General features: G+C 44.2%; 1 protein-coding gene across 1 annotated transcript; it reads right to left on the bottom strand.

Moving 5' to 3' along the window:
- Positions 1-1069: 1069 nt before the first annotated feature.
- LOC139289034 (proline-rich transmembrane protein 3) lies at positions 1070-15192 on the bottom strand. The gene is made up of 4 exons (XM_070910534.1): positions 15081-15192; positions 7352-8256; positions 6939-7244; positions 1070-4496 (listed from the first exon to the last, which is right to left on the bottom strand). The coding sequence occupies exons 2-4, from the start codon at positions 8175-8177 to the stop codon at positions 2497-2499; spliced, it is 3132 nt and encodes a 1043-aa protein (XP_070766635.1). The 5' UTR covers positions 8178-8256; positions 15081-15192; the 3' UTR covers positions 1070-2496.
- Positions 15193-18473: the final 3281 nt, after the last annotated feature.

The following is an 18473-nucleotide window of genomic DNA, read 5'->3' as shown; positions in this document are numbered from 1 at the left end:
ACTGTTCATCAGAATGATGAAGACTTTGAGAAGAAGATGAAATCAATGATCTTCAATTTCACACAGTTCTGTAGTTGATCACTCTCATTTTTACCAGCATGTGAAATACATTAAAAAAAAAAGATAAACAGCAATGATAATATTCAAGTTTTCTTTTATTTGAATCCAGACATGAAATGCAGCAAGAAAGACAAGAACAAAAGTTCAATGAGCAAAATAAATGAATGAATCTAACACTGTAATTCTGCACTGTGACTACAGATTGGAGGGGGCACATTGATTGCATTTTCTATGGCACTTACTGCTTTACTACCGGGGGGGGGGGGGGCAACACTATGGGTGCTGGAGGTGCCACCCTGGTCACGAAGTAAAAGAGGTAACAGCGAGTACTGATACAGTGAACTCTTACAGGTTCATTGGAATGTAGACAACAACACAAGGCCATTGTACTGTAAATACTAAACAAGTCAAGCATCTCACATCACTGGGAGGTACTGCAAGTCACCCTGAGGTAACCAGAAAACAAGCCATGGACTAGCTCTCATCAGGAACAGAGGCATAAATTACGTTTTATTCCAACTTTGGAAAAATGCCACTTCCTCATTCACAACAGCCATCAAGATAACATTCCAGCAATCATTTTGTGAGAACAAATCTCAGGTTTAAAAGAAATGGGTATCTCATATTGGAACAAAACTTTTCAAATGTAAGACTGACGAGGGAACCACTGAGCTATTTTCAGGATCATCAGACAGATTCAAGTTCATTAACAGACTAAATATGGTTCCATGTGAAGTGTTTTGTCTGTCTTACCGATACCTTCGTCATCGTTTAATGAAAGAAATCAAAATCCTGCAGACCTCTGCCATTAGTTAATTTTGCAAAACCTGCATCAGGTTTACAATCCTGAGCACAGCCCAGAAAGTCCTTGACATAACCTCTGTGGTAAAGTATCAACTGTCACAGCTCTCCAAGTCCTAAACAGGCCTCAATCTGATAACTGTCTGCACAGCTCAGACACATAAGCATTACCCCTTTAGATTGTCTTTCACAGTAACAACTACAACTATGTTTCAAATACACTTTTATTCATGAACATCAAAAATAACATTATTTACATTGTTGCTTATACATCATATTTTTGAAAGATATTTTCGTCTTGAGTAGTAAAATACTTCAGTCTAGTGCTCAGGCTTACAGTTAAGTGCTCTGTTATTGAGTTAGGTCTAGTATAGGAGATCTGAGGTTCATGCCAAGCCAAGTCCCGTGGGGTGCAGCCTTGCAAAGCTGTGTAGCATTTAATTAGTTAACATATCAAACAGTTTGAATTGATTCAATGCAACTGATCATGATTATGTTTCATATTCTTAGTCAAATTCTGTAAAATTGCAGTCAGAGGCTTTAATCGTACATAATTATTAATTGCAAAAGCTTTGTCCTAAAGCAAAACAACAAGATGAAATGCATTAACCTCACAGGTGAGAACTTGAATCTCATTTTGAAGTGTGACAACTTCAGCTAACAGCTAACAGCCTCAACAACACTTTGACACGTAAGCATGCATCTGCATGTCTCTGTCTCTGTTGTTTACTGCCTGCCTCTTCATGTAACCAGCTTCACATTAACATACAAAGCAGACTGTACGACAACAGCAGCAGCATGTTAAGAGCTTAGAAGTAGTAATCCATAGCTGAGTCACTATGATAAGACGCTATAGAGAGTTAACCCAAATAATGGGTTTATAGAATCATAAAAATAGCACAGAACCAACCAAGGTTATGTATGGCACATTTTTACATCACAAAGCAAATTGAAATACGGAAGACAGCAAATAAACTATGAAAGCAATGGAATTCACGATTGTTGATATGCAGACATTTTTTCACAGAAACAATAGAAATGGGACCTATAGACGCTTGGAGACACATTCATCTTTTATCCTTCAAACTTACAGGAACTCTCAGCGGTGCTGGTCCCAGACAGGGAGTTGACGACCTACACCTAGTTTATGGATTTCATACGTTGTGGAAACATGAAATTCATCACCATCACACATTTCACACCAAACACAAGCAGGGACCTGCTAAAGAGCCATTCTCAGGACTTGTTTTAATGTATTTATGGTCCCAGTATACTTGAAGTCATACCAGTGTCCTGCAGGTGTGTGTGTTTGAGAAGAAAAGCAGGACAAAAAAGAGAGGGAGATAATGTATGTGTGAGAAAGAGATGGAAAGTTATGTGCTGTGTTATTTATCGGTGCTGTTTCTCCCAGTTTTACTCCCAGAGTAAAAAAGTTTACCATATCTGTTCCACAAACACAGCTGTTAAACCCACTAGGTGATATCCTTTAAGGTCATCGCCCAGAGACACTTTTCCTTCTTCTTTTTCGGCAGTTCATTGATCAAATTTTCACAATATTAGCTGAAGTCTTGGATCGGAACAGTATTTGTTAAATGGGTGTGTTTGATGTGCGGCCACTGGTCCTCATGTTCATGTTCATAGATCAATAACTTCACTGCTGACACTGGCAGAGTCGTCATGTCGGCTGACTTCCAGGTAACTCCGTGACCCCACCGGCCTCCCGGCCCTCCCCCGCCCATTCTCTGAGTCCGGGGTGATGAATGGCCGCGTGTCGTCCACTCCATCCTCCCCCAGATGCCCTGTTGATGTTCTCGAGGGGCGAAGTGACACAGGGCAGGACACTGATGAAGGGACACTTCCTGCTGTGTTCCCAGCCCACCGGTGACCCTGGTGGGAGGGCGTGGGGGGAGCAGTCACCTGCCTGCTGGGCACACTGCTGAGAACGCTGCCGCCCAGTGGCATGGAAGACTCTGTTGGGGCATCACTGCTCTCAGAAAGCAGCTGAGGATCACTGTTCCTGCGGAGCCAGGGCCCCTGGCTGACCCCTGAGCCCGGGGAGGGGGACTGTGAGGTTGGGTTCAAAGGGTGAAACAAGCTTCCTCCTACGAGCAGGTGCTCCCTGTGCAGAGCCTCGTCAATGCTGCGGGTCAGGTCAATGGGAGATGGGGGCCGCAGATCGAACTCATAAAGAGACAGGGTAGTGTCTCTATCCTGATCCAGACTGCCACTCACTGAGCGCTGTGGAGGTCGGCCCAGCGCCTGCAGTCTCAGCAGGGAGCCTGTGGAGCCATCAGATATGCCTCGTTCTGTAGAGTGGCCCCTATGGTTGCGACCCCGGTTGTTGTCTTTGATGCAGCGTGGCTGGGCAGTGGCCTGCTCGTGGTTCTGGTTCCTGATCAGACTCTTGCTGATGTCAGCTCCAGGACGCTCCTGGCCAGCCCAGTTGTTAGGCACCTCCCCTGGTCCTCCTCCTCCTCCTACCCCATTACTGTCAGACTTTCTACAGGGCTTCCCCCTTAGGCTCTGGACTATCTTGGACCAGCAGGTATGTCTTTGAGTGGAGCCTACAGATTGGCCAGGGGACGGCAGGTCTCCTGCTGCTCTGCCATCTGGTCCACCCTCCTCCCTCCCCCGGCAACCCTGAGGCCTCCAGAACACCCAGGAACCCAGGAGTAGGAGGGAGAACCCCCAGGCCAGCTCCAAGAGCCGGGCCCAGAAGTGCACCAGCCACCATTCCCAGCTCGTCCAGCTCCCTAGCAATCCATAGAGCCATAAGGTGGCATGAACATGCAGTCCACAGCACAGTGCCCCCAGAACTGCACACACTGCCAGCACTCTCCCCAGGATCACCCCAATCCTCCTGCTCCCTGTCCAAGCCTTCCTCCCAGCTTCTTCAGGGTGGGGAATGGGAGAGCAGCGTATACGTGGAAAGACATAGCAGAGGAATCCCAGACAGAGAGCCAGGCCCCAGCACAGGGACAGGAACTGCAGAGTGACGGGCACCACAGGGGACAGGGCTGGCGAAAGCAGATCAGCCGCCAGGAGCAGGGTACACTGTAACACAGCCAACACAGCCACCAGAGGAGGACGCTCCAAAGTTGGAGGTAACACACTTACTCCTGCCACCCTCAATGCAAGCAGGGCCAGGGCAGCTTGTGTCCACACCAGCAGGTGTAGAGGCAAGTTGTAGAGGGCTGTAACTGCGGGGCGAGGGAGGAATTTCCGTGTGCCATAGGGGTCAATAAGAAGGAGAGCTGCCCTAAGGCCTCCAGCCAGAAACAACAGAACGTTGGCGAGTGCAAGAGCCCCCCGATGAGGACAGTTAGTGCCAGGGGACAGGGTGAGGCCTAGAGCAGCTCCAGCAAACAGGAGGAGAAAGAGGCTCGCTGAGCCGTAGACATGTAGTTCCCAGGCGAAAGCCAGCGTCTGGCTCAGGTCACCCCAGTAGAGAAGTGTGCCATTCGGGGAGGGACTGGAGCTGGGAGAGGGGGCTGGATTATAAGTAGAGTAGGGGGCTTGGTGAGGACGTTCTAGAAGAATGGAGCTGTTCTTCTGACCAATATCAGCCTGATATGTGGGGCTTAACCTTGGTCGGATGACTGGTACAACACCAGTGGTATGGAAAGAAGAGGTCCCTAGAAAAAGAGAAACAGAATTTTGGTTTTCAGTTTTTTGAATATATGACACCAAAATGTTTTCAAAATTATTTCTAAATGTCATCTATCTGAAAAGCAGATCAATAGTATGAAGTACTAGAAATACTGTTTTAGAGCCACTAGAGGGGTGTAGCTCACCATGAAAGTCATGAGCTAGAACCATCTGGCCCACTCAGGTCTTCATTGTAACTTAATCAGTTCTGCACAGACACATTGTCCCAGGTCTTTAAATCATATAAATATGACAACAAGATCTAATCAAATTAGCCAATTTGTACAGTCTCAATAACATCTATTTTTCAAAATATTATTAAATTTGCATCCGTTCCTTTTTTCAGTATCAGATTAGTGTGTTGCTACCCATCAGCTGTAACACTGTAACCCAAAACAGCTTAGTATGAAAACAACAGACCTAAACCATAGACAGTGCCCCTTTGTGCAATCAGAAATTGACACAATACACATCATGTATATGTACTGAATAAGGCAACTGCGCATGTAATCCAAATACAAGGCATAATACATCAACTAACACCAGCATACAGGATGGGGAGAATGTTTTCATATTCAAGCCAAAGTCCAATCGTATTGTTAATCTCAGTATGATTTGAATACCATGCCACCACATCATCCACATTATATGTATAAATATATAAGACATTATGCTGAGCAAAACTCCTTGGGATAACTGAGCAGTAATTGTGCGGCTTAATTGGATTAGATTATGTAATTAACATCTACATTATGTAACACCAAACAGTGTCACAATGCATTCAGCAAAACTCTCTGTTCAAATTTGCAGTATTATACAATACATAACTACCTCATCGGACAAGACAACACCTTGACAATGTGGCATCTCATTATCTCTCTGTCTCTGTCTCGCTCTCTCTCGCTCTTCACATGCTCACACATACTTCTGTTTGTCCAAGGCACTCCACCTTATCCTCCCGCAATACCTTGGAAACACCCAACAGCATGATAATCATGGGGCCATTCATCACAGAGTGCTTTGTGACCTATTCAACTGTAAAGATTACAGGCAACACAAAAGAAGTGAGTGAGCACCAGGAAATGGTGTGAATTATACTAATAAAAGTATGTTATTGGAAGACAGCAAAAGTATAAATAAATAAAGTATAATGACTGTGACTGACGGGGAACTAAGAAACAGTTGTAGCTAAATGGTATCTATCTAGACTTAGACAAGCGCACACATTTAAACTTGATGGATGGTGGACCAACATGATCAGTGGTAAAACACCCAAACACTCAGCCACATCGATGACTTAAAGCCCGTCCTCACCCTGTAGAAGCCACCCATAAAGCTGACACGCTGACTAATGACTCACTCCCAACATGTGTTTCACTTCCTGGCTCTCTCCCTCATTCTGTCCCTCCTATCCCACACACACACACACACACACACACACACACACACGTTTCACTTTTAGACTCATACAGGCGAGCACTGCCTACAGATCACAGACACACTTCTTTATTTATATAAAGGTATGTTTTACTTCCTTCCCTCAAACCTTATTTTTTCTTACAGGAGCAAGATCCAGACACATTCCAGGTGTGCCGATCACATTTCACAGCTGGATATACTTACCCCTACCCTTGAGTTTTCTCTTTAACACACACACACACACTGCTTACGCTGCTTTTTATGTCCACATGTTGCAATGAACTAAAACATAAATATCCTGTTCCATCTCATAGGACACACATATGTTTATGACCCCAATACAAATGTGCACAGACATATCCATACAGTACAAACTGTTGCTGCCTTGAATGCAGGTCGTTAATACTTTCAATGACCTGCCAAAGAACCTACTTGAAGACTTTAAATGTGCTCATGGAACAGGAGAGTCTGAAAAGTCATTAAGATGTTGTTCTCGTGGTATCTAAGAGACTGGCTCATGTGTCCCATGTGTCATGGTTTTCCTTTTCCATCTACTTTTTCCTCAACTCCCCTCCCTTCATCCCTTTCACTGTGCATCTGGTTTTCATTACCATCCCCGCTCCCTGCATTTCTATGCCTGCACCTTTCCTCTACCACACTTTCACCCACCCCATCTACTCTCTCATCTGTATTCCCAACAGTCTCTTTTTCAGACCCTGCTTTCCTCTTGTCTATCTCTTTGCCTGGCTGAGTTTCTACCCGCCCCCTCTTCAACCCTCCCTCTCACCTCCTGCTCATACTTTCTTCCCTCACTGTGTCTACCCCCACACATCTACCACCCCACTTTCCATGGAAAAGTGTCTCTGCTTTTTCCCTCCTTTGAAGGCTTTTCCCAGATTTTTCCAGTAAAAAAAGTTCCAGCTGCACAAATAATTCAATTCTAAATTATCAAAGGATAAAGGACACTCCAAAACTAGTCAAATACAGAGCACAAGACCCTCCTTTCTTACCTGTCCTTGATGACTGTAGAGTTGGGCCAGCTGTATCTCTTTGTAGTTGTGCTGTTTTGTTGGGTTGATTTGTAATTTTGGAGGATGTTCTCACAGCCTCCTGTGTAGTAGTAAGTATGCTAGCTGTAGATGTGGTTGTCACTTGCTGTGTGGTGGTGTTTGACAGCGAACTGCTTTGGACAGTAACCTGTGACTGTTTATTGATGGCGGTGGTGGTAGTCGTGTGTTGCTGTAATGTCACAGCAGCAGAGTCCTGCTTTGGAGTAACTTGGTGGACGGTGGAAGGAGTGTTCGCTGTCAGTTCACCTAAAATATGGTGGAAAAGACATATCTGTGACATGGTGTGAAAGATTTTGAGCTCAACAGCACCTTACAGTCATGAAGCGCTCATTCTAACATATTTGATTTCTCACCTGTTAACACTGCAGTCCGAGGTGTCGTCTGTGTGACCACAGGGGACAGTGTGGCTCGAGTCTCGGTCTGTGGCGTCAAAGAGATTTTACTGGCTGTTGTAAGCGCAGACAGGTGAGGCTTCACAGTCTGACTGTCCGTTGGTGGTGCTTTTACATCAGAAACTTCAGATATGGCTGTCTGTGCCTGTGGCCGATACTGCGCCATCTCATCACCAACTGTTGCCAGAGGAACAGGTGATTCCTCCTTCACAAGCGTCACTGTTGGACTACTACCTGATCCCAACCCCTGGAAATCATCATCCTCTGCCTCTTTGACTGACCCCTCCTCTGGATTTCCAGCTGTCACTGGCTTATCACCTGCAGACTCAGCGACAGCAGTGGATGGCAAAGTGGGCAGAGGTGGAGTTGGGCCTTTTGTAGTATCATCTCGCCTTACAAAAGCCCTGCTGAATGCTAAACTAGCTGTATCAGTCCTGGGCCTGGAGGCAGTAGGTTGAGTTAAAATTGGCCCATTGCTGAGGTTCTGCGTAGAAAGGGCAGATATAAAAGAAGGAGTGGACTGTGCAGTAGGACGGGACATTCTTTGCCCCTGTTGCACTGCATTCATAGTTGTCAGTCTATCCCGGATTGTAGCTCTGATAGGCACATCACTACGCCCTCTGGGAGGCAAAGAGGGCCAGAATCTGGCAGTTTGCTTGGTTGGTTTAGGTGAAGAATTACTAGGCAGGTCCAGAAGAGAGAAGGAGGAGCCAATGATGGTCTGGGCATCTGAAGGATGGAGGAGGGAGAGGAGGAAGCCCAGGAAAAGGAGAGACATGGGAGCCATGGTCTGCCTCTGAGTGCTGAGCAGTGACTGGTCCCTCTGGCTGTCTGTCAGCGTATCACACCATCTTCCCACTGTGCTTCTGTTGACAGAGAAACACAGGTCATTTTTACATTTCATGAAATAAAACAAACTACACAGGCACAAATATATAAAACACTGTATGTAAACATCATGATACCACACAGGTGCAGAAATACAGTTAAAAACCCATTTCAGCTCAGACACCATTACAGAATTCTTGTCTATTTAGTAGCAATGGTCCATAGCTATTTTAATTCAAGAAATAGTGTAAATCAGTAAGAATTTGTGATGATGTCTAATTTGAGGAGTGTGTGTTGTAGCCTTGCTATGCTGATTCAGAGGGCAGGTCAATGAACCTCCCACAAGGTCTTAGCAGCATGACACCCGCAGACACACAGGGCGTGGTAAGGTGTATGGTTTCAGAATACATGGCATACATATGGCGACACACACAAACGCACACAAAGGCGAGAGTTCAGCTTGTAAGTTATATAACAAGTTGCACCATCAAAATGATCAAGCCAAAAAAAACAAAAGGAGTCACAGATGGTTTCATTCAGTGGCAGATGGACACATTAACGTTTTTTCCTAACTATCTTGCCATGAAATGTTCTTTGGATGAATATCAGTTTCTTTCTCCTCCAAAGTCTTCAGTTTTTGGTTCCAGGCAGCAGTACTCTACTCCTGTTTCTGCTAGTTCTGTTTGAGTCATGGATGCCAAGAGCTGACAGCTGTAACGCCGAGTGTGGTGAAGCTCAGAGAGCCCGGTGACACGGAGATACCCCCAGGCCCATGAGGATTACACAATCCTACGAGTCATCTAGCTAAACAGCTGCCAGTCGCATCCCCTCACCATGTACTTCTTATCAAAAAACACGCCTTTTCTTTTACTGTTTGAGCCTTACATAAACCTCCCTTGTTCATGCTAGTCTCTACCCATGACTCACAGTGGGAGATAACCTTGGGGGTGCAGTCAGGATCATACCGAAACTTCAGCTGAAACATTGGGAGGAAAAGCACAGAAAATGGAAATCAGTGCCTATGGGAGAATTCATTCTGCTGCTTATGACTCATCTAGGGCCCATTCACAGCTGCAATGTCTAGTTATCTGGGAATTTACTGCAGCTGTACACCATGGTTGGCATGTGCAGTTCATCCTCATGAACACACATAAGATGTTAGTCACCAAGTCACAGAGCATACTGTAGAAGTGAGACAATTTAGACTAGTGCATCACAAATACAATCTCAGCTTGCTTTTGAGCTCATCTTGTATTCACCAATGTTTTGTTTCCCTGTTTACTAAGTGTTGGTAATGTCACGCAAGCAGCTGAAGAGAAAAACTGTCCATGAGTGCAGTAATAGAAATGGTAGCATATCTCAATCTCCACCCACTCACAGTAGCCTCAATGTTTATTTTTCTTCCTGTCTCATCCACCTCTTCTGCTCTCAGTCTAGTTGGCTGTTGGCCAATCTAACCTCTGATTAATCCCTTTTTTTCCCCCTTTCTTTCTTTTCCTCTTGTCCCCCATTTAATGGGAGTTATTTCAACACAGTCCAACAGCATGCTCCTAGGCCAGGGTTGAAAGGGGGCCCTGACGATACGGAGATATGGTGGATATATGAATGCAGAGATAAGAAAGACGAATATGCTCACAGAAATGAAAGGCAGGAGGGGAAAGAGAGAGATGGATGAGGTGGAGGAGGCATGGTGATGCTAATGAAGGTGACAGTGGAGGGTGCGGCGAAGGGAGGGGGGGGGGGGGCGGGAATTGAGGGGATCTGTGACAAAATTATGGCTGAGAGAAGTGGTGAGATAACTAGTTGATAGAAACTGACAGGAACTAAAAATATTTGAGAAAAAGAGGAAGAGTCACGAGGAAACAATGTTTAAGGATTAACAGATTTGTTTTGGTCCGAGCGCAGATGGCAGTTTGTAAAGGAAGGCATGCGGAGAAACCGAGCCTGCTTCACCTTTCCTCTGAGGTTAACTGGCAGGTGTGCAGTCTCTGGCAGCCAGAGATAAACAACCTGACTATTGAGAAACGGCTTTTAGTAAACATACCACTATCTTGATTCAAAGTAATCCAGCATGCGTCAGCCTATGCGTGTGTGTATGAAGGTAGGTAGTAGAGATTAATGACTCCCAAAAGACATTTGGCCAAATAAACTTTAGTGAGAGGAGAGAAACACTCTGCTGCTGTATTTGAAACGTTGTCAGCATTAATCTCATCTCCACACATCGGCCATGAGTACAAACACACAGCCACACACAAAGCGTATGTTTTTCTTAACTGGATTTAGACAATTTGACTACAAGTTTCCATTGAGCTAATACAAACGGAGCACATTTAGGCTGATTGGCAGCTCCTCTAAGCAGTCTGAATTACAGGCCAGGAACAGGACACCATGTGCGCTGTTGGATTTAATTTCTAACCAAACACTACAAAGATCAGATCAGTGTAATCAGCTGGTTTGGGTTGAATTTAAACCTGAATGCTCTCTCAGCCAACCATAGCACATCATTGTATATCATCCCCTTCAAGAGTGAGTAAAATGCAGACACACACACACACACACACACACACACACACACACACACACACACACACACAAATAAGACAGCACGTCCCTCTGTGACTGTCCAGGGGGGAGAAGGCAGATGGGTGCATGGGTCAGTCAAAGTATTTTTATCATGTTCAGCCCCTCGGGGCCGAGGGACACATCACTCTGTATTTCATTTGCAGTGGGGTGTGCATGTTGTGTCGATGTCGTCACTCTCTCTCACACAGTACATTCTTTATCCAGAGCAGGAAATGCCCACGGATAATATCCAATGGTACAGCAGCAAGCACCAATCTGAAGATTACTATAAACTCCTTGCCCACAGTCTATAGACCTGCTGGTTATACAATCACATAACTCAGAACAACAGCAGCTGTTACTAATCAGTTAATCGTTGCAATAGTGATGTCATGTCTACACTAATGTATTAATATGGCTAGCTAATGTCCATAGTTTGTTACAAGGAAGCAGGCAGAGGGAGTGGGGTGTTTTGGAGAATCTCCCTTTCTTGCAAATGATCTCTTTCTTCTCTGCCAGATTCCAGTCTGGCAGTGCAAAATTTCCATTCATGTCCAGGAGAAGACATGGGGATCTGTGGCTTTTCAACAAAGACTGGTTTAATGTACACTTGTCTCCATCAGGGCTGGGTATCAAACCTCAATACGTTTTGGTAATGACCGAAATGTGTCTAAAGCACAGAGTATTGGAAAACTGTCAAGTACTGAAAGATAGCATAGAATGCTGCGATATTGTTTACTTATTTTTTGATCAGATAGTTCCTGATTGAAATCAAATTTTTTCTAATTTTAGACTTTAATTTATTTCGGCAAAATTCTTGCACAGCTGCTCGTGATTAGACAACTACATTTGACAACTTTGGCTTCTTTTGTTAAATGTAATAAAAATGTCCATATTACTCAAAGTAAGGTATCAAAATAAGTCCTGCACAAGTATTGAAATAAGACTAGTCTACAGCCATGCTAGCAGCTCTGTGAGGCTGTATTTAGGCACAGTGGTGCTTTGAGCGAAATGTGGCAGTCTAACATACTCATAATGACAATGCTTACATACTACATTACCTGAGTTGACTCTAACGTCAAGGTGTCTGTCTAATGAGTAGGATTTAACAGTCAAAGTCACTCATGACCAGAGAGACTGTCAGCTGAGAGGAAGAGTGTGGTAATGGACGATAGGGAAGATATAAATCTTCCAAAAAGAAATTGACAGTAAGAATCAGATTAAAAGGCGAGAGAGGTACAGTGACAGGGTTTCTGCAGTGACAGCAAGAATGAACAGACACAGAGAGCAAAGACAGAGGAATAGTAAAGATGGACAGAGGGAAGGAAAGAGAAAGAGACTGGAATAAACCAGCAGAAAGCTGTGTGTCACTGTGGACCTCTGCACTGCAACGGTTCCTGTCCAACATGGCAGTTAAAAATTACTTGCTATACAGATGTATAACTTGTTTGTACTGCACTACGTATAGGGAGAGGTCGGACTGTGAAGCAGTGTGCGTATGTGAATTTGTGTGTATGTGAGTCAGAGAGAGAAATAAGGGGCGGGGGGGGGGAGTATGTGTGGTTAACTTGGTATGCGGGTAGTGGGGGAGGTCGCTGGTTTGACCGTTAAAAATTCCACACCTTGAAATAACATATGGATTGCAAACAGCTCCCACAATATCGTCTTGCTTACTTCAATTTTAGCCACCACGTTAAAATAATTTAATAAAACAGGACCTTAACTATTCCGTTTGAATTAAGTTGATTTATATATCAGGAGATATATGAGCGCTTCACATGCATTACAGATTCTCCAGGAAATTTTCAAAGCAAGGACTTAGACTAAAGCTGTTTAGCTCTTAAGACAAACCAAAGCTTGTTAAAGATGCCTCTCTCGTGGCAGTCCACTGCCTGAGGGGGGGTGTCAAAACTCCTGTGGCGCGAACGACCACACAGCGTGGGCATGGTATATGAAGAGAGGAGGCTCCAGAACCAATCATGGATGCTTTTGATCCCCAGTTGAAGAGGATGTCCAGCTTTAAAGTGCTGAGCCCCACAACATCTTTGACTGATGTTCCGCCTTCATGCGAGCCACAGATCAAAGGCTGAAGGTCAGCCTTAAAGGGTGAGGCCACTTTAACTGCACTCTGACTCCACCACACACACACACACACACACACACACACACACACACACACACATCTTGACAGACACAGCCTACTGCACATATGAGAGGTGACCATGGAGAGAAAGTTTACCAGAGAGTTTACTTTATCCACACAGATTCAGTGAATAACTATGAATTTAGTGTATTCAGAACTTCAAATTAGCAGTCACACACTACCAGCAAACACACCCTGAGAGATATAGTAAGTCTGATGACTAACTAAGGCAGCTGCTAAACCATGTCGAGCCATAAAACACTTTCAGGAAAATAGATTACAGGCAAGTTGTAACTGTTTGCCTGCTACAAGGAGTTAACCACAGCTCCACTTTAACCCAAGACTCTCACTTTGTTACAGCTGGATGCAATAAAATGACTGCTGTGTTAAGTGGTGTGTTGTGTGGCAATCACTGAATCACTGAACAGGTTGCATGTATATAAAAATAAAGCATGATCTTGTGCATAGATGACTTTGGTGCATGTGTACAACTTTACAAAAATACAATATAATGCATGTGGACTTCTACACAGCCAAAAGTATCCAATGCCATAAAAGAGCTTAGGAACAGATCATGTCTAGTGCTTAGTGGGGTTGTGCTTCATTGATATACTGTTGTCATGATCTATGTTTTATTTTCCACTGCTCTGGGAAGTGTGTCTGCTGTTAAATGTAAGGTATTATTTATGCACTGCCAATTTAAAAGCATCTGGCTTAAAAATGGGTGATAACTGGGTGATTTTTTTTTTTTTACAAGATAAGCCATTAATTTAAGTCATTTATAGGGTACTAGATACTGAGGCATGCAGTCATGGATCATCTTCTGTCTTGTTGCACCCTTTCACTCTTTCAAAACCTCACTACTGCGTGAAGACACAAAGCAGCCAGTAAATCTCTCTCGAGCTGCTTTAAAACTGGATAGGGCTTTTTTCTCTTGTCAGTCGGACAGGGTCTGCTGTTTTTCTTTTGAATCCGAGTCGTCTGGCAGGGCTCTGCGTTACATCCAGTAGCACTTTGAAGCAGCTCTGCCTGTGCGCTCTCAGTGAGATGCGCTTTGGCGCGCCCCCCCCCCCCCCCCCTTTGCCTTCTCCCTCCGCTGCATGCGTCCATATCCTGATGAGGAACAGGTGAATCCAGGGCCCAACAGCCCAACGTTTTATGGTTGAAAAACCCTCGTAAATATGCTGTAAACACACACAGAGACACAACACGCTGCGCACCTGCCAGCAGCGGCAAAGAGGAGAAATAGTACCCCACTTGTTGCTCTTTCACGAAAGCGTACATAGTTATTTCCACTTTCGGGACAGTCATGCCTTTTCAATCTTCCTGGGATATCTTGGTATTTAGATTTGCCATGCAAATGAATGAAACACGAGAAGCTGGTTGGTTGAATCGCAAGGCTGGTTAAGAAGTGGGCGAAATGTGTCACACAAACTACGATCAATTTTAAACTATATTACTTAGGATGGGGTCCAATCAAACTGAATCAAAGGGTGACGTTACACTTTTTACGTAAAATGCGACTAAACAAATGAATAATAGATCATATTGGCGTGGATCATCCTATGGGCTACGTTACATCACCGTAATTGGTGGCTACAAAGTATTCGTAAGTACCGTTAGACAACTGTAATCTCGTAGCTTAACGTTAAGTAAAATAGTTACAAACGTTAGCTGTAAACTTTGTTACCGTAAATGTCTATGGTAGTTTTTGGTTTCAAGAAGTGGGGGCGATTTAACGCTATTTTTGCATATACATTCACAAACTGACGTTATTCGCCGTTGGTCACCAAGAGCAGTAACGTTACGGCGTTACTGTGTACGTTACCATCCTAACGGCAGGAAGCAGCCGTGAAGGCTTCAACTGACAAAACCGCCGCTTTGTCCTGCACTCCTCCTCACGATGGAGACCAGCTCTTATTCCCAATAACAACGTACACAAAGGACGTACCACGCAAGTACAGGTAAATATAAACGTGAAAGTACGACAACCCCCCCCCCCCCCCCCCCCCCCGTTAAATCAACGTTATTAGCTTTTAAAACTGGACCAACGACTGGTACCACGGCACAGGTAGCTGCAACGTCACGCGTGGATCACTGCCGCATAGCAGCCACTCCACAACTGTTATCAAGTCCATCTGTTAACAACAAACATACCTGCAGGTCTGTGCGGCTCCTCTCCGATGGCGTCCTCTGCGGCAGGATGTGAGGACTAGGACATACTGAATTTTAGCCAAAGGAAAAGAGTAACGTTAGTCCAGGTTCACCGCTTATTAGCCGCTGGATACAACTGCCCGTGAAAGAAAGGGTCCTCTTTCGACACACAGAGAGGTTAGCAGCGTTCAGCAGCCTTGTACCACTGCCAGCTCTCTAGCCATGAGCTAGTAAGGAGATGTACGCCCCCTCCAACCGCTCCATCTCTCTCCACATCGCTCCCTCCCTCTCATTTTTTTCCCTCACAAGCGGATAAACACGACTTGCCTACCTACCAACCTACCTCCTGGCACGTCTGTTACGTAACAGCAGCCCGGCACGCAGTTGCAGTTTCAGAGTGAGCACCGTGTCACGTCATCTACCTTAGCCTGTTCAGACAGTGCCCAGTGGAAATATGACGCCACTGGCATTGACATCATCACACAGCATGCAGTGCCACTATCCAGATTCTGCCCCCCCCCCCCCCCCCCCACATTATAGCTGAGAATAAGCTCGTTGTGCTCCAAACTGAGTTGTTAAAAGTGGCAGGGTGGTGTGGGAGGAGTGTCATGTGGAGACAGGTGAGGAGGAGGGCACCTGACATTTCTGGCAGAGTTGTGCAGCGGCGGCAAAGACAAAAAGCTGGGAACAGTGCTGTGCATGAAACTCTAGCTCCCCTCTCCTCTCCTGCCTTCCAACCAGGGTTTGTAGAGGGGACCGAGCCAGCCTGAGCCAAGATGATACTGTTTCCTCATCCTGCACCTTGGCTCCGTGCCTCGCCTGCATCTGATTGTCTCTATGTTACACAAGCATGACACTGTAGTTTGGGCATGCTGTTGAGACTGCAGCTCGGCCCTGATTGAACACAAATGCAGACATAGTTTGACGAAGAACATTATCTATACAGAAGTCTGTATCATTATTTGTCTCTGCCTATATGTCATTCATTAGATTGTCCTCACTGTACAGTTGAGTCCTAAAATAACCTATTCGGCTCAGGGGATTGTCCTAATGCCATTACATTGCTACTGAGCCAGCAGGAGAGACACTGACAGGTTTGGACAGGAGGAACGGGGACACTTCAAAATGGTAATCACATTATTGCACATGGATTATGACTAATATTCTATAGGCAGGGGATAAGTAATCAAACCGCACATATTTAAAGACACCCACCAAATACAGGCAAATAGGGAATGGATATTTATGTCAAAGTCTTGCAAGAGATGTCATGTAATTTTGATTATTAGCACATTTGTGTGTGTGTTTATCTGCTGTGCATCTCCTGACTGCAGTGTTTCTCATAAGAATTGCTCATGTTTCTGCTGTAATAAGATTACTGTAATCTGGTGTACCAGAGGGCGGTCTGATTCATCTGACATCCTCAAACAATATAAAAAGCCCCCCCTCCGAGGAGTCTTTACGCTTGCACAGGTGCCATCTACTCTTGTCTGCATGTTACAAGGCATTGTTTAAAATAACAGGGAGCTCAATGCCGAATAAGAGATAAGTGAGATATTTCAAAATGAATGCCCTGAAAGTAGGCGACTTTGCCCTCCTCTCCCAGTTTTCAACAGTGTTCCAAATTAGTCTTAAGGCAAGAGCTCAAACCCATAGTTTAGTCAAGAGGTTTATAGTAGGTGACTGTACATTATGACACAGAGAAGCCTAACCAGGTGTGGCCCTCCTCAGGTGTAAACATAACATTTTTCATCTGATTTGTAAGATTTTTACACTTGATTTTCTATTTTCTCATTTTGAATTAAATCATCGTAATTTCTCTTATAACCGAGAATAAAATAACACAAACTAGTGTTTGTTTGTCCCACTTCTCTTAAATCAAAAGCAGGTCAACCCAGTAACTTACACGTATATTGCCTTTGAGCGACAGCTCTTGATTCATATGGGGAATTTTTAGCAGGCTTTAAATAAAGTGAGAGGGGAGCAGTATTTAAAGTTTGCTAAACAAACAAATTCTTAAAAAGGAGGGAGTTAGCTGCACTGACATACACCAAAACCACACATGGAACTCATGCTACCCCACACCCATATATACTGTGGATAGTGTTTCTATACCATCTTTGTCCAGGAATGTGGTGAATACATTCCACTTAGTCATTTGAATTGATCCTGGTAGGGGCTCTGAAATTTAACTCTGGAGCAGACGGAAGTGTTTCTTCCTCCCGATCTATAAAGGCATTGAATCTTAATCACCGCCAGCCAACAGGGGATCCTATCAGATGGTAGAAAGTATTAATTTTCCTCACAAAATAAGCCTCTTTCATTAAGAGCAGCCTAGACCTTCATATGCTAACGTCCATCCACACATATATGAGTCAGAAAAGCTTAAGAGCTAAAACACGTCTGCCAGCTCTGTGCTCTCAGTCTTTCTCTCTGTGGCTTTCCCCCCTCACCCTATGGTTGTCTAGACACCAAAGAATAATCTCCCCGACTCTGGGCCCCAAAGACAGACTTCCATGTGGGGACTGCCTTCCTCGTCCCCTCGGCTCCCCCTCGGCTGCCTCCAGCAGCATTGAGTTTCACCACATCTAGGGTGAATCAACACGACTCTCTTTAAATTTTATCCATCTTAGGTATTGTATCAGATCCTGTTATATAATACATCTGTTACTACTATTCAGGAATAATAACATCCATCATTTTAAGTAGCAGACAGAGTGTGGATGTGCACAGAGACCATTTTTGGGCTCACAGCAGAGAGAAACCTGCTCAGAGCCTGGATATGAAAAGCATCACATTCACAAGGATCACATTTTTAAAAAAATAAATTGATCATGATAATTGTGTAGAAAAAAACATTTTTCCAAACTTGATCCCTTTGACAAATATGGTTAGCTTTAATTAAAATGACAACATGATTATACTGTCAAAAAATATAAAGTTGTCATCCGTCAGAGATTTACACATTCAAATTACAACCACAACAGTGACTTTTGTTTATTTTATTATTACTACCCAATATCTTAACTGTTTATTACATACCTGTTCATACATTCAGATACAGATACCTCAACATACATTCCAATATTTTGCATACTTTTAAATAACTGTTTATATATACATACACTCAGGGGCCACTTTGTTAGATACACCTGTACTATCTAATGCAATTCAATACAACTGTTTGGCCATAAAGTGCTTTTATGAATGCCTGAATTATCAGGGGTTTTATTTGACACCGTCAAAGAGGTGTTAATTAAATTTATGTTTTTTTTTAATCTGTCCCCATCATGTATTTAAGTAGGTAGGACAAAAACAACCCTCAATATATGCAAGCCAGTCCAACTCCATCTTTAACTATGACCTCAATAATAAACATATAACCTGTAACCTATA

Source organism: Enoplosus armatus, chromosome 8 (assembly GCF_043641665.1).
Source record: "Enoplosus armatus isolate fEnoArm2 chromosome 8, fEnoArm2.hap1, whole genome shotgun sequence".
NCBI lineage: Eukaryota > Metazoa > Chordata > Actinopteri > Centrarchiformes > Enoplosidae > Enoplosus > Enoplosus armatus.
Note: the sequence above shows the minus strand (reverse complement) of the source record. Positions and strands in the feature narration are given on the sequence as shown.

Coding starts and splice junctions, on each gene's coding strand:
- LOC139289034 (XM_070910534.1), bottom strand. CDS start 8,177: ATGGCTCCCATGTCTCTCCTTTTCCTGGGCTTCCTCCTCTCCCTCCTC. Junction 7,245..7,351: donor TCGGACTGCAGTGTTAACAG/GTGAGAAATCAA, acceptor ACCATATTTTAG/GTGAACTGACAGCGAACACT. Junction 4,497..6,938: donor TCTACAGTCATCAAGGACAG/GTAAGAAAGGAG, acceptor CTCTTTTTCTAG/GGACCTCTTCTTTCCATACC.